General features: G+C 38.9%; 1 protein-coding gene across 2 annotated transcripts in view; it reads right to left on the reverse strand.

Annotated features, from left to right (window-relative positions):
- Positions 1-13,984, reverse strand: part of LOC136422090 (spondin-1-like) — a 75,687-nt gene that overhangs the window by 19,195 nt on the left and 42,508 nt on the right. For both annotated transcript variants that reach the window (XM_066409738.1, XM_066409739.1), the window contains exons 3-4: positions 3,442-3,536; positions 1,684-1,817 (exon numbers count right to left, since the gene is read on the reverse strand). In XM_066409738.1, coding sequence (XP_066265835.1) covers positions 1,684-1,817; positions 3,442-3,536 — 229 coding nt within the window. The remainder of the gene's footprint in view (positions 1-1,683; positions 1,818-3,441; positions 3,537-13,984) is intronic.

The raw sequence follows: 13,984 nt of genomic DNA on the forward strand, positions 1-13,984 counted from the left end.
CGCTTCACGCCAATGCAATTACGGAATGCCAGAAGTAATGTACTTCAAAACGCAATGAATTTTCTGGGTTGTGCTTGACATTGCGACTGTGTTGCTTGCAAAACATCTCTCAAATTTTGCTTCATGCCAATTGTAATTATGGAATGCCAGAGTTCATAAGCCTCAAAACATTATGATTAGTGTCGTGTCTTTCAATCTAAATTTTGCTTTAATTTGTGCCTCTGAAAGTGACTCAACCAGACCTCTTATCGGAAAAATGTCCCTCACAAGAAGCTTTCCAATTTTGCTTCATGTCAACTTTAATCATGGAATGTCAGAGAAAATATTCTTCAAAACACTATCTTTAGTGTCCTGTCTTTCAATCTAAATTTTCCTTTAACCTGTTTTTCTGGAAGTGACACATGTCAACCAGACCTCTTACAGGAAAAATGTCGTTCGAAAAAATACTTTTCAATTTTGCTTCATGACAACTGTAATCATGGAATGTCAGAGGTGATATGTTTCGGAACATTCTGATTTCTAGTCAGGTCTTTCAATCAAAATTGTTCTTTGCAGGTGTGAAGATGACTCAACTAAACATTTTCTAAAAAAAAATATGGCTCTCCAATTTTGCTCCATCACAACTATAATCATGGAATGCCAGAGGCAATATGCTTCAAAGCACAATCAATTTTCTGGGTTGTGTTTGACATTGCCACTGGGTCGTGTTCAAAACATCTCTCTAATTTTGTTACATGCCAACTGTAATTACAGAATGCCAAATGCAATGTTCTTCAAAGCATTACATGTATCTTCTTTCAGTCAAACTTTTCCTTTAATTTGTGAATCTGAAGATGACAACCAGTCCCCTTCTCAAAAACCAAATGTAGCTTGCAAAATATATTTCCAATTTTGCTACATCTCAACTGAGATTATGGAATGCCAAAGGTGATTCTCTTCAAACAGTTATCTTTAGAATCGTCTTTCAATTTAGAACTCCCTTTAATTTGCTGATTTCTTTGGGTTGTGGCTAGCATTAACAACTATAGTTATGGAAGCCAAAGGCAAATATACTTCAAAGCACACTGAATTTTCTGGGCTGTGTTTGACATTGCCACTAGGTCGTGTACAAAACATCTTCCAATTTTGCTTCACGTCAACTGTGATTAGGGCATGCCAAAGGCAACATTCCTCAAAGAATTATCTTTAGTACCTTCTTTCGATTTAGATTTCCCCTTTAATTTGCTGAATATTCTGGGGGTGTGGTTGACATTGTCATTTGGTAGCTTGCAAAACATTTTTTTGCTTCATATGAACTATAATCATGGAATGCCAGAGGTACTGTCTTTCAAAGCACTATCATTAGTACCGTCTTTCAATTTGGATGCCCCTCTAGCTTGCTGACTTTTCTGGTTTGTGGTTAGCATTGAGATTGTGTAGTCTGCAAAACATCTTTTTGTTTCATGTCAGATATAATTAGGGAATACCAAAGGTCTTTCAAACCATTATCTTTGGTATCCTCTTTCAATTTAAACATCCCTTTAAGTTTTCTGAGTGCTGGCTGCATTGCCATAGCTCGCAAAACACTTTTTTTGCTTTACGTGAACTGTAATTCTAAACTGCCAGAGGAAATAAGCTTCAAAGAACTATCTTAAGCACTGACGGAGCCCGCCTTTCAATCAAAATTCTCTGTAATTCCCGCACCTGAAGGTGATGCAGCCTGACCCCTCCGCGGGCGCGACCCAGAGGAACTCCACGCGCTGTTTCAGTCCGCTGCGTTTGTGCGTGACGGCCGTCGGACAGCCACCTGTCGTCTTCGTCTCCTCTTGATCAACCAACTGGAACAGACAACGCCCTGGGGTTAGGCTTCGTGAAATCTATCAACTGTTTTGAACATCGTAGTGAGTAAAATGCAAGGTCATCTGTGTATGCTCTTGTTCATCTAAGTGGAACAGGCAACGCCCTGGGGTTAGGCTTTATGAAAGCTGTAGACTGTATTGAACATCGTAGTGAGTAAAATGCAAGGTCATCTGTGTATGCTCTTGTTCATCTATAGTAAGTGGAACAGGCAATGACAGGCAATGCCTAAGGTTTGGCTTCGTGAAAGCTATCAACTGTTTTGAACATCGTAGTGAGCAAAATACAAGGTCATCTGTGTATACTCTTGTTCATTTAAGTGGAACAGGCAACGCCCTGGGGTTAGGCTTCGTGAAATCTATCAACTGTTTTGAACATCGTAGTGAGTAAAATGCAAGGTCATCTGTGTATGCTCTTGTTCATCTATAGTAAGTGGAACAGACAACGCCCTGGGGTTAGGCTTCGTGAAATCTATCAACTGTTGAACGTCGTCGTGAGTAAAATACAAGGTCATCTGTGTATGCTCTTGTTCATCTAAGTGGAACAGGCAATGCCCTGGGGTTTTGCTTCGTGAAAACTGTAGACTGTTTTGAACATCAAAGTCAGCAAAATTCAAGGTCATTCTCTATCCTCTTGTTCATCTAAGTGGAACAGACAACGCTTAAGGTTAAGCTTCGTGAAAGATATAGAATGTTTTCAACATCAAAGCCAGTAAAATTCAAGGTCATCTCGGTGTCCTCTTGATCAACCAACTTGAACAGACAATGCCCTGGGGTTAGGTTTCATGACATCTGTTGACTGTTTTCAAAATTAAAGCCAGAAAACTGCAAGGTCATCTTTGTACATGTATGCTTTAGATCATCTAAATGGAACAGACAATGCCTATGGTTAGGCTTCTAAATGTACAAACTGTTTCCTCAATACTAGAACATCAAAGCAAGTGAAACATAACGTCATTCTGTGCATCCTCTTGATGATCTAACTGGATTAGACAATGCCTAAGGTTAGGCTTCGTGAAATCTATTAACTGTTTGCCTTATTGCTAGACCATCAAAGCTAGTAAACTACAAAGTCATCTCTGTATAATTTTGAAGACTTGACTGGAAAAGACAATGTCTAATGCTTAGGCTACATGAAATCTATTAACCGTTTGCCCAACTACTACACCATCAAAACTAGAAAAAAATATATAGGATTAATACTTTTCTTTCTACTTGAAAATTAAAGCCAGTAAAACACCAGCACATTTTTGTGCCTTCTTGATCAATTAATTGTAACAGATGACATCTACTGTCCAGGTTCTCCTACTCTGGAGTGGAAGGACTGAGGGGAGAATGATGCAGCTATCTGCAATGTGGTGACTTATAGTGAAAATGTACAACATAACAGGCTCTCTCCTTGGTGCTGAAGTTACTACTGTTAAGCACCATACTTCCGTTTACTTGTCAATGAGTAAAAACACCCCAATAAACAGCTTTTTTTGTAGAAAAACACCCATTTCACTTCATTGTAATTTAAGAATTTGGCAATGGTACAGTAACTATCTAAAGAACAAAGCTGTTGGCATTTTAATAAAATCTGAAAATGAAAATATATTTGCCTTACCTGGAAGGTTCCCAGTGGTTTAGTCTCATCTTCCTGAGCTGTGGACACCAGCATAAACCCACGAAACTGCACTGGGCTAGTGCTGGTGATCAACACTGGAAAATATTAGTTAACATGGGTTAGTTATACCATAATGATAACACATGGAACTGCACTGGGCTAGTGCTGGTGATCAACACTAGAAAACATTAGTTAACATGGGTTAGTTATACCATAATAATAACCCATGGAACTGCAAACGGCTAGTGCTGGTGATGGAACACTGGAAAATAATCATTAACATGGGTTAGTTATACAATTATGATAACCCACGAAACTGCACTAGGCTAGTGCTGGTGATCAACACTGGAAAACATTAGTTAACATGGGTTAGTTATACCATAATAATAACCCATGGAACTGCAAAGGGCTAGTGCTGGTGATGGAACACTGGAAAATAATCATCAACATGAGTTAGTTATACAATAATTATGATAACCCACGAAACTGCACTAGGCTAGTGCTGGTGATCAACACTGGAAAACATTAGTTTACATGGGTTAGCTATACCATAATAATAACCCATGGAACTGCAAAGGGCTAGTGCTGGTGCTTAACACTGGAACATAAACATTAACATGGGTTAGCTATACAATTATAATAACCCACGAAACTGCACTGGGCTAGTGCTGGTGATCAACACTGGAAAATAAACATTAACATGGGTTAGTTATACAAGAATGATAACCCATGAAACTGCACTGGGCTAGTGCTGGTGATCAACACTACAAAGTAACTATAGACATGGGTTAGTTGTACCATTATCAGAACTCATGGAACTGCACGGGGTGGTGCCGTTAATCAAAACTGGAAAATGAACATGCCTACTTTCATTGCTGAACTCTTAACAGTTTCACTTTCACAACAAAACTTTTAAGGATCTAAAAAATGAAGACAGGCATGTCATGTGACCCACAGAGATAGGTATCCTAACCCTTAAGCTGCCAGTCCCGACTTAACTAGGGATACAGAAATATGCCTTGTGTGCTGGACCCGGTTATAACCGGGATAGGGTATTCCCCAGAACAAAACAGCTTTGCGTGCGTGTAGCGCGCGAAGCCGGGAAGTTAGGGGAGTTAGCGCCGCCGGGTGTTTCGCGGGTTTTGTGAGGGAGGTCAGGGGTCAAACATTTTTGATTTTTACTTGGCTAAAAAACCTGGCAGCTCAAGGGCTAATATAGTGCAATTTTAACTTCCTACAAAAATATGGCAGTGGCAGGGGAAATCTTTATTGAACAGCTCTTGTAGTATATGTATCTGTACAGCCGGTATAACCGCTCTTCAGTGTGACACACTAGCTTTGTAGGCATGCAGGGCAGCAGTCAGACATTTCAAAACCAGCTTGTCCAGTTCTTTCCTTTAGTCACTGACGAAAGATAGCGTATGCTGTCTGAAATGTTTGTTTCAAAATCTTATCCAATTGCTAGAGTACCTATTTTTTTGTTAAATTTTGAACTCGTAACTGTTAACAGTCAACTACTTTAAAAGTGCCAATGCTATTATCTCCCACAGCCATTGGCTGCAGGTGGATAGAAAAGCACTTTCGGATCAGACACAGATGTGCTCGCCGCCCCACCTGTACCCCGGTGACTGATGGCCCCTCTAATCTAACTTACCCTGTTCCTGGCAAAACAAATTACACAGATGATTGCCTGGTACAGGCCAAAGTCCCAATGGAATGGCGGAGAAACACGTTGGATCCTCCCCGGGATTCTAAATCCAATCTGCCTGGACATCGTTTAATGGAAATTTCATATTTATGATGGCAAGTTCATGGCTGTATTCTGCTGACGGTAGTATCTTGCCATAAGAAGAATGAGGAAAACTTTTGCTCTGTACCAGATCAATTCAGATTGATGGTTTGAATGCAAACAAGCTATTGAAAACTTGAAGGCATCGTTTATCATTGGAAAAGCTTTTCATTCTATGCAAATAGTAAAAATTTACATATGTCAAAGAATTGGAGATTGCAAACTGATGATAAATTTTGTCTGTGCTTTAGATTTCTATGGCATGCTCAACTAGTCTTATGACTGTCGAAACTGCCATTCAAAATATTGCTTTGGAACACTGTAAGCCTGCTTTAATCATGATGCTTTTCTTTGCTGAGATATCAGGGAGAAATTTAACCTTCATAATGTATGGAGAGTCTTTCCTCATTTTGCTGAAAGGCTGATATCAGTATACTTACGGCCATTCCAGTTTATTTACTCAGTTGTACTTAGTTCTGACATAGATGTGTGCATGAGGTTAACAAAAAAAACCAGGGCTAGTAGAAAAACTTGAATCTGACAATATTCTCTTCCTGAAATGGTGACTGTACTACAGTACAGGCTTTTCTGTCAGACTCTGTTTTCATGTTCTGTGTCTGTATCTGAGTGTATAACCAGTACAACAGCCCTTTGGTGTAACACACCAGCTGTACAAATTTGTTGGTTTTCAAGCTTAGCATTAATTTTCCAAATATAAGAACCAATGATTGAATTTGTGTAACCTAACCTGTGTAGCACATAATATACAACAAGATGTCAATATAACTGTATTATCTTCAAATTCAACAGCTTGACACTTTACTTGTATCACTTCTGAAAGCAACATTGTTCGCCGGCGAAGGTACAGTAATGAAATTAAGCACCGTCCCACTCCCGAAGACTTAATTTCGTCTATAACATCCGTGAAATCCAAGTTCCGCGGTGTCTGTATGCTAGGTCATCAATCACAACACTAAACATTGTCTTCTACCCCGCTGGGGGCAGTAATAAGCAGCATGTAACCCAGAGATAGGCTAATCACGGGTGTATATTTCTTTGATGTTTCGAAAAGCAGCGAAGCGTGTATATTCTTTCCCTCCCTGTGGCATTCATCTAATGCATACGGAATGAAAACCATGATGATCTTTTTTGTGCGTCAAAATGAAGAGAGTTCAGCGACACTGGAATTTTACAAGACATGTCCTTACTATTTGATCCTGTTCCCATTAGGCATTAACATCAGAAAGCTGCTTGTTGTGGTTGGTAAGAACAAAGAATTTCTATGCATGGCCCCAAGATCTAGACAGGCATCTACATGTATAGGCTACGTGGCGCCCTTTATTTATGGTGGTGTATGTCTCAGAATGTTACTAAGGCAAACCGCATGTAAAGTTTCTTAAAGATAAAATGACGTCTCCAAAAATGTTTCACACTCACTGAGTTGGTAAAAATCAAGTGAACACTAAGTGAGCAAGAATCTAAAAACACTTATACACCCAGTATAGCCTACTACATGTAGTATACTATGCTACATGTATAGTGCTGGTACAGGTTAGGTGCAGGTAGACATCAGAAATACCTGCACAGCTCTAATTTTACCTGTATTAATCTGAATTTACAAGTGGTATTTTTAGCCTTTATTATGTTAACCTAATGATGTTTCCTGAGTGATCCATATTTACTACAATTTTTTGGATTGCATGAAAAGTAAGAAAATAGATGGTGCAGCTTTGAGTATTACTGTAGAATTAGGAAATGTTCATGTTCATTAAGATTTTATTTTCATGGTTTTTATGGTGATGTCTCCACAGTAAAATCATTACAGCGTAAATATGTTTGCACTATATTACTGCAGCAGTAACTGTTCTACAAAATTGTTTCAAATAAAAACTAAAAACGAAAACCTTTTGCTGTGATATCAAGTTTACAGTACATGTAGCTGCACACTGTCAGACACTGTTATTCTTGTTTCTTTCACTGTAACTTTATGTTTGCTGTTTTCACGGCCACCACTATACCGTGAACTTATCATTACCGGGGAAACCTGTTGTTATTATTTATGATTCCTTCACACATTTGATCTGTAAATCACTTGCCGCAACCGTGAAGTTAAAGTTCAGTGAAAAAGTCCATTTTCCTTCCACCAATTTTGCTACCGTGAAGATAAAGGGAATTACGGTTTTAAAAAAGTATTTCGAGCCCTGATTCTGATACCCTAACAATGTTTCCAACCAACACCTCTAACGCGATCGGAAGGCCGACGGGGCGAAATTTATTACTACCAGGTGTCGTTTAATTATTAGGGTTAATTAGACCAATCTGTAGAGCGCAACCTCCTGATGAGAAACCAGTCATGTGGAATAAGTCATCAACACGCGCGCTCCCTAACGAGAGTATAAGATGCCTCCAAGATAATTGATTACCTGTTACATGGTGTTTTTAGTGGGGGTTCTAACTGGAATGGACCGATCCAGTCGAACACCATATCGAACATATAGAACCCCCTATTCTATTTGGAATACCTCCGTCAAGAACAGCGCTAGTTGGACAGAAATGGCACGTGTTAGTAGGGTATGTACATCTGTCACAGGTTTTTCACTGTATTGGCTGCATGTAAAGGGAGCTTAAAACACATTGCGAACTACTACAAAGTCCGCTAGTACAGAGTTCCGCCTCTTCTGTACTTGTTTATGAAACTGATTAATATGAATGCGACACGGTAAGTAAAAGAATTGCATTTTGATAGTTAATTACTAAAGGACATGCAGCTGCAATTCATGCAGTCAACACAGTAGGAACCCTGTCACAGATATACGTACCCTGTTTTACACGTGCATCGATCGGCTTGTCAAAAATCGGGCACTTATGGTCACCAACAAGGTAGTACTATACGACGCAACCCGCTTCAGCATTGACCGAAAACATAATGTCCTCACATTAACTACATTTAGCCCCTCCTCAAACAACCCTACTCGGTGGATACACCCGTCCACAAAGAAGGCATACCATTTTTATTTGGTCCGCTCTGAAAGAGTTTCAGAGCAAAAAAAGCTCAAGAGAAGACAGTCTGCATATTCGACAGCCAAGCGCGCGCGAGCATTTTTGTCCGTCAAGGGCTGTTTTTGACGGACTATTCGAAATAGAACAGGGGGCGGGGCTTCTGGTGTTCGAACTGGATCGGTCCATTGGGGCAGGAAGTTTGTAGGCTGATGGGGTGAAATATATACACTGCAACTTTTAAATGATTAACTGTTACAATAAAATGAATGTTTTGAGTGGGGGGGGGGGGGGCTAACCAAAATTGGGGTTAGGAGTTTGAGGGAAAATGAGGCGAAAGCTACATGTAGATACGTACAGTAACTTTTAACTAGATTACCTGTTACATGGATGCTATGAGTGGGGTCTAACTGAAATTGGGGTAAGAAGTTCGTGGGACAATGGGGTGAAAGCCACATGTAGGTGTAACTGTAACTGTTACATGGAAGTTTTTAGTGGGGGATCTACATTGTAACTGGAATTGGGGCAGGAAATTTGTGACTTGAAAGCTACACGTAGGTACCGTAATCTTTAAGTGATTAACTGTCAGCTGGATATTTTGAGTTGGGGTCTGAACTTGGGACATTGGAAATCTGTGAGCCAGTGGGGTGAAAGACAGCCACTACTACTAATACTAGATACTAATGTTAGAATACAAAGCCAGAGGCTGTATTTAGACAGTGAGTTAGAGAATGCTTTTCGATTACTGATTTGTTGTGCATGTAACTCTTTTCAAATTCTGTCATAAATTTTGCAGATCTTAATCCCTCGACCACATTAACAACCTCCTAATATATATACAAAAGTATACAACAATACCAATGGCATATGAGTCCTTCTGTGATTTAGCTACCTGCTGTTGCGTGCCTGCAAAGCTGGTGTGTTACTATAACGCTGAATGGCGGTCATATCGATCAGCTGACCAATCACGATTCAGAATGATCAGAAGCCCATCACATCCTTCTAAGTCTAAGTAAGACCAGGATAGAAAGAGGTGCATCATGAGACACATCTATGCTGCTGGGGTTGCCCTCAATCCCATTTAGGTCAACCCTTTATCGCAGAAAGCTTCTTCAGGGCATTAGTCCATTTACGATAATCCCCCATACAAGGTAATCCCTCATTACTCGTTCTAATGGGCTAATTGTTTGACTGCGGGCTACATAGAAACGATGTTATCCTTAGTACATGTACAATGTAAGGGTAGTATCAAAGCAGACTGAATACTGTAAATGCATTTAAGTTTGCAGTGGCTTAATGTGAGCGTTTTTTTGTGGTAACTTCTTCACCCAAACTTAAAACCAACCCAAACTTAAAAACTAACGTCTTGTTCTGTCTTCCGCCCACCTACCACCTTGATTTTAACCGCAAACTAAAAACCTTGATTTTTTTGTGCACCCAAAAAAATTACTCAAGCAACTGGATAAAATTTTGATTGTTGCTTGAGTTGCTTGAGTAACTATTTTTGGCGTATCTTATTACCTGGATGTCTAACCATCATCAAAAACCATGTGCACTGTGAACACTCCATTTTCTCCCTACTGCAAAATTGAATCAACGCAGACTTAAATGTATTTATGTACATTATTTGGACAGGTGAATATTGGCCAAGTATCTAAGACCATTACAAGTATGATTGGAACAGAAAGTAATGTTACCAAGAAAACTTGGCAATTCAATATTGATGCGTTGAAAATAACAAAATACTTCTTCATAAATTATAGATTTCAAAAAACGAAAGAAGACATTGGGTTCACATCAGAGGTACTATAAAATCTAGTTTACTATCCTGCTGAAAAATTCTAACCACTCATACCCTCCCGAGTTCTAACCACTCACATACATATACAAGTGTGTATAATACAATAAGCATTTCCTTTCATCTGATCTGATCAATGAAAAAAAAAAGGTTAGGAGGACCAACTCGCAAAATTGATGTACCAAAACCTTTATGACATTGCAGCTGGAATATGTCAATACTAGTTTGACATGACTCAATACATGATGCATTTTGAAATATCAACCAATTGCCCAGGGGTTTGCCTACTGAATTGACAATGACACTTTTGCCCTGTCAAATTTGCTTTACATTATCTGATTCAAGAAATTGATGGCCATTTTAGTCTGGCTGACTTGTGATAGAAAAAGTCAATTCTGTCAAGACTTATGCAAAATTTGATTTAGATTCACTGAAAATCCCATGACAAAAAAGATTGTACAATAGATTCACAAGAAATGAATTTATGGTGTTTCTTAGATGTGTCATACAAAATTTGGCAGTGTTGTGACTGAAATGGCTGCCTTAAATCATGAAAGTATCCAAAATCTCTATATTAAGCTTTTCTAGATTAAGGAATCCACAGAAACTCATATTCCTTCTGAAATCATCCAACCCACTCATCATCAAAACAATTGGAATTTTGTGTCACATGTATGCCTTCTGTTTGTTTGTTTGTTTGTTTATTTATTTATCCAGGAATACAGTATCGCCTGGCGGCGTTTTTCAACGAGTCCTGGGGGGTTCAACCCCTTACATAATAGTACATAGCAACAATAAAAGTTCAAATAATAACAAATAATACAGGAATTAACTTCGTAGGTGTAGCCTTTGCTGTTTCACTTTATGTTTGTGCATCGTCATTAATTGTTGTCAACATGCAATTAGCCTACGGGCATGAATTAACTTAATAATATCATCATTAAAAAGTTATTACCATTATCATATTTATCAATGGTGGGTTTTGCCGTAGCCTCAATGAAAATCGTACAACGGATTTGACCGCGCTTGAAGGCAGCGTTGGCGTTGTGACGACATTACAACTGACGGGTGCAACCAGACGGAAATATTGGGGTGATGCCTTGAAGCCGTCGGACGGCCCCGAGCACTTTCCTATCACAGATTGGTTGTAAAATCGCCCATAAATCACCAGTGCGGGTCGTAGAAATCTGACCGTTTGTCATCGTCGTTTCTCGCGAATTCTACTGAAGTGTGTCTGATTTACTGGGTTGGGGGAACTGATCTTATTACTTCCATAAATGCATTTATCTTTTTATGAAAAGATCTGACATTTCAGGGCAGTTGTTTATGACTGACCAAGATGTCAATTTGAAATTGAAGAAAAATCTTCATATCTTCAGGCTTTTAGGAAAACATTCTTTAGATGTACACACACAATAGTTGGGGAGGTTTGTGATTTTGTCTATCTTCTGCAAAGGGTGATATCACCATTTTGCACTAAAAAAATGAAATAATGACAATCTTTCAATAAAACATAAGAACTCAGAATAAAATTGCAATCCTATGAAATTCTTAGTTTTTCCTTTACCTTTTACAACTGAACATTGCATTTCAATCAGACAGACATTAGCCATAAAACGAACCTGTCTCAACCTCAGTCTATAAACTCATTATTTGTCTGCTCAACTGCTGTATGGTTTCTATACACCCTGTAGTTTGAACTACTGCCAAGAAAGGTTTTAGGTTTTGTTGCCCGTAAAATTACTTAACGAAGTGATAAATCTTTCAGTAACTGTAAAAGAATTGCAGACAGACAGGCTCATTTCTCTCTAAGGACAAGAATAAACCACAAAGTTTAGCTTCCATCACATAAAGTTTTTGCACTTGCCTCTTCTAAATTTAAAAGGTTCTCTTCCATAAAAGATAACTGAATAGTAATACTAATAGCTTAATCAATATGTGAATATATGAGAATTAAAGATACATCAAATGATTATTATGGTTTAAACACCAGCTTTACAGGCATGAGGGCCAGCCGGCAGCTGGTTCCGTTAAAGAAACATCGCACCAAACAATGCTTCTCTTAGACTAGTGATTACGTTTTTTGCAAGTTAAAAGTAAAAGTCTTTCCTATACCATATGGTGTATATGGCAACACCCATCTGTTTCCTTAGCCCTTGGGCCCCACAGCTGTGTAAGCATAGCTAGGGGGTTGTACCGTGTGTTATAACTACCATACTCTTTGTCTTTCCCATAGGTGCCGAGCGCTAAGTAGAGAAAGCATGTAGCATGTGCAGTCCAGTGGTTAGCAACTCTGGACCAAGAGGTTAAGAGTTTGAATCCCGGCTGTGTTGTTGACCCGACATGCATGCTACTGGAAAGGGTCGCAGGCCTTAGGATGGGACCTAAAGCTGTGTTCTCTGTTTATTGCGCTTGTAAAAAAAGAGCTAGGAGAATTTCCAAAGTGCAATGAACCTGTAAATACTGATAGGGTCCGTCTTCTCTGTCACGACTAGTGGAAGATTAGATTAGAATTTAGATCAGTGAGCTAAACTGGTTCAAGATCATTTTCATAATTTACCATTTTTAAAGTCTTTGGTATGACTTGGCCGGGTCAAACCCCCGACCCTAAGAATGCCTTTTTTAGGGAGTGCACTATCATAACGTCATTCTAGCAGTTAGTCCAACACTGTCCTATACTAGCACAAATGAATCTCCCCCATCACCACTACCACAAATGAATCTCCCCCCATTGCCCATGGCTGAACTGATTGAACCTGATGTGTTGGTTATTTCTACTGAGACCTTCAAATCCCTCCCAATTACCTGCTTGGAGAGGCTAATCTCCTTCTCAAAGTCAATTTAAACTTGGACACTTTTCAGGAGAAACAATCTAAAGTTACTTTTGCAGAGTCTCCGTGAACACACATTCCGCTAATTCCTGACAGTTGACTTCTTAGCATATTTTTACCAGGTGTGATGATAATTGTAAATGTGACTTTAAAGGCTGCTTAAAGTGCAAGAGTTTATAAAGGCTTTCATAAATAAGCCAGGTACCCTAACTAGTAAGACTTCCCTATAAGTATACTTTTACCAGTTACATGTATGATAAATCATTGTAAATGACAATGTAAAAAAATGTAAAAAAAACTAGTGCAGCACCCCCAGGTATGCACAGTTTAAATAAACAGGAGTGCATTATACTATGGGGGACGTTGGGTTGAAGATCTGTTTGGACGTATCTTTTCAGTGTGGTGGAATTATGTATTGACGGACATGCAGGTGGTCTCTCATTGGATGAACTGCTAATTGCCATGCTCTCATTGGTTGAACTGCTAATTGTGATGGGCATTCAGAATGGGTCTATTAAAAGTTGCTTAGTTTTTTTATTCTTATTTGGAAGCAACTAATTGTAGATTGTTGCTGGTGTGTATTTCAAGCCCTGTCTTTTTTCCCTAATTGCATACATGTATTTGGACCTGCCAACTGTAAAAATTCAAAAATTAAGAAAAAGTCACCAGTATGGTACGACTCATTTAGTAATTGGTACGATGTAATTGATGTGCATTCTCTAAGGTAACAAAAAAACAAGTTCCAAATTGAAGCTGTAATTGGAAACTTATTGGCTCCATAAATGTTTATAGCTTTGGCTCATAAGAATCCCATTTTCCTTGAATATTGACAACTGCAACAGATGCTTTCAAGGACACTCAATTAGAGCGAAAATAAGAGACGTTTACGGGACCACTTTTATATTCATAACATCATCAAGTTTAACAAGGAACTTTTATCATGATTGCCAACTTTATGACTTACTTAAACCTCTAGATGAAGATATACAGTCAATGAAAAGGGGGAAAATAAGTGTCTTTCCTTAGTATGAAAGTCCAGTGGTTAGTCCAGTGGATAGCAACACTGCCTCTGGACCAAGAGGTTGGGAGGTTGAATCCTGGCTGTTGTCGTTCACCTGACATGCACCT

This window comes from Branchiostoma lanceolatum, chromosome 16 (genome assembly GCF_035083965.1).
Source record: "Branchiostoma lanceolatum isolate klBraLanc5 chromosome 16, klBraLanc5.hap2, whole genome shotgun sequence".
NCBI lineage: Eukaryota > Metazoa > Chordata > Leptocardii > Amphioxiformes > Branchiostomatidae > Branchiostoma > Branchiostoma lanceolatum.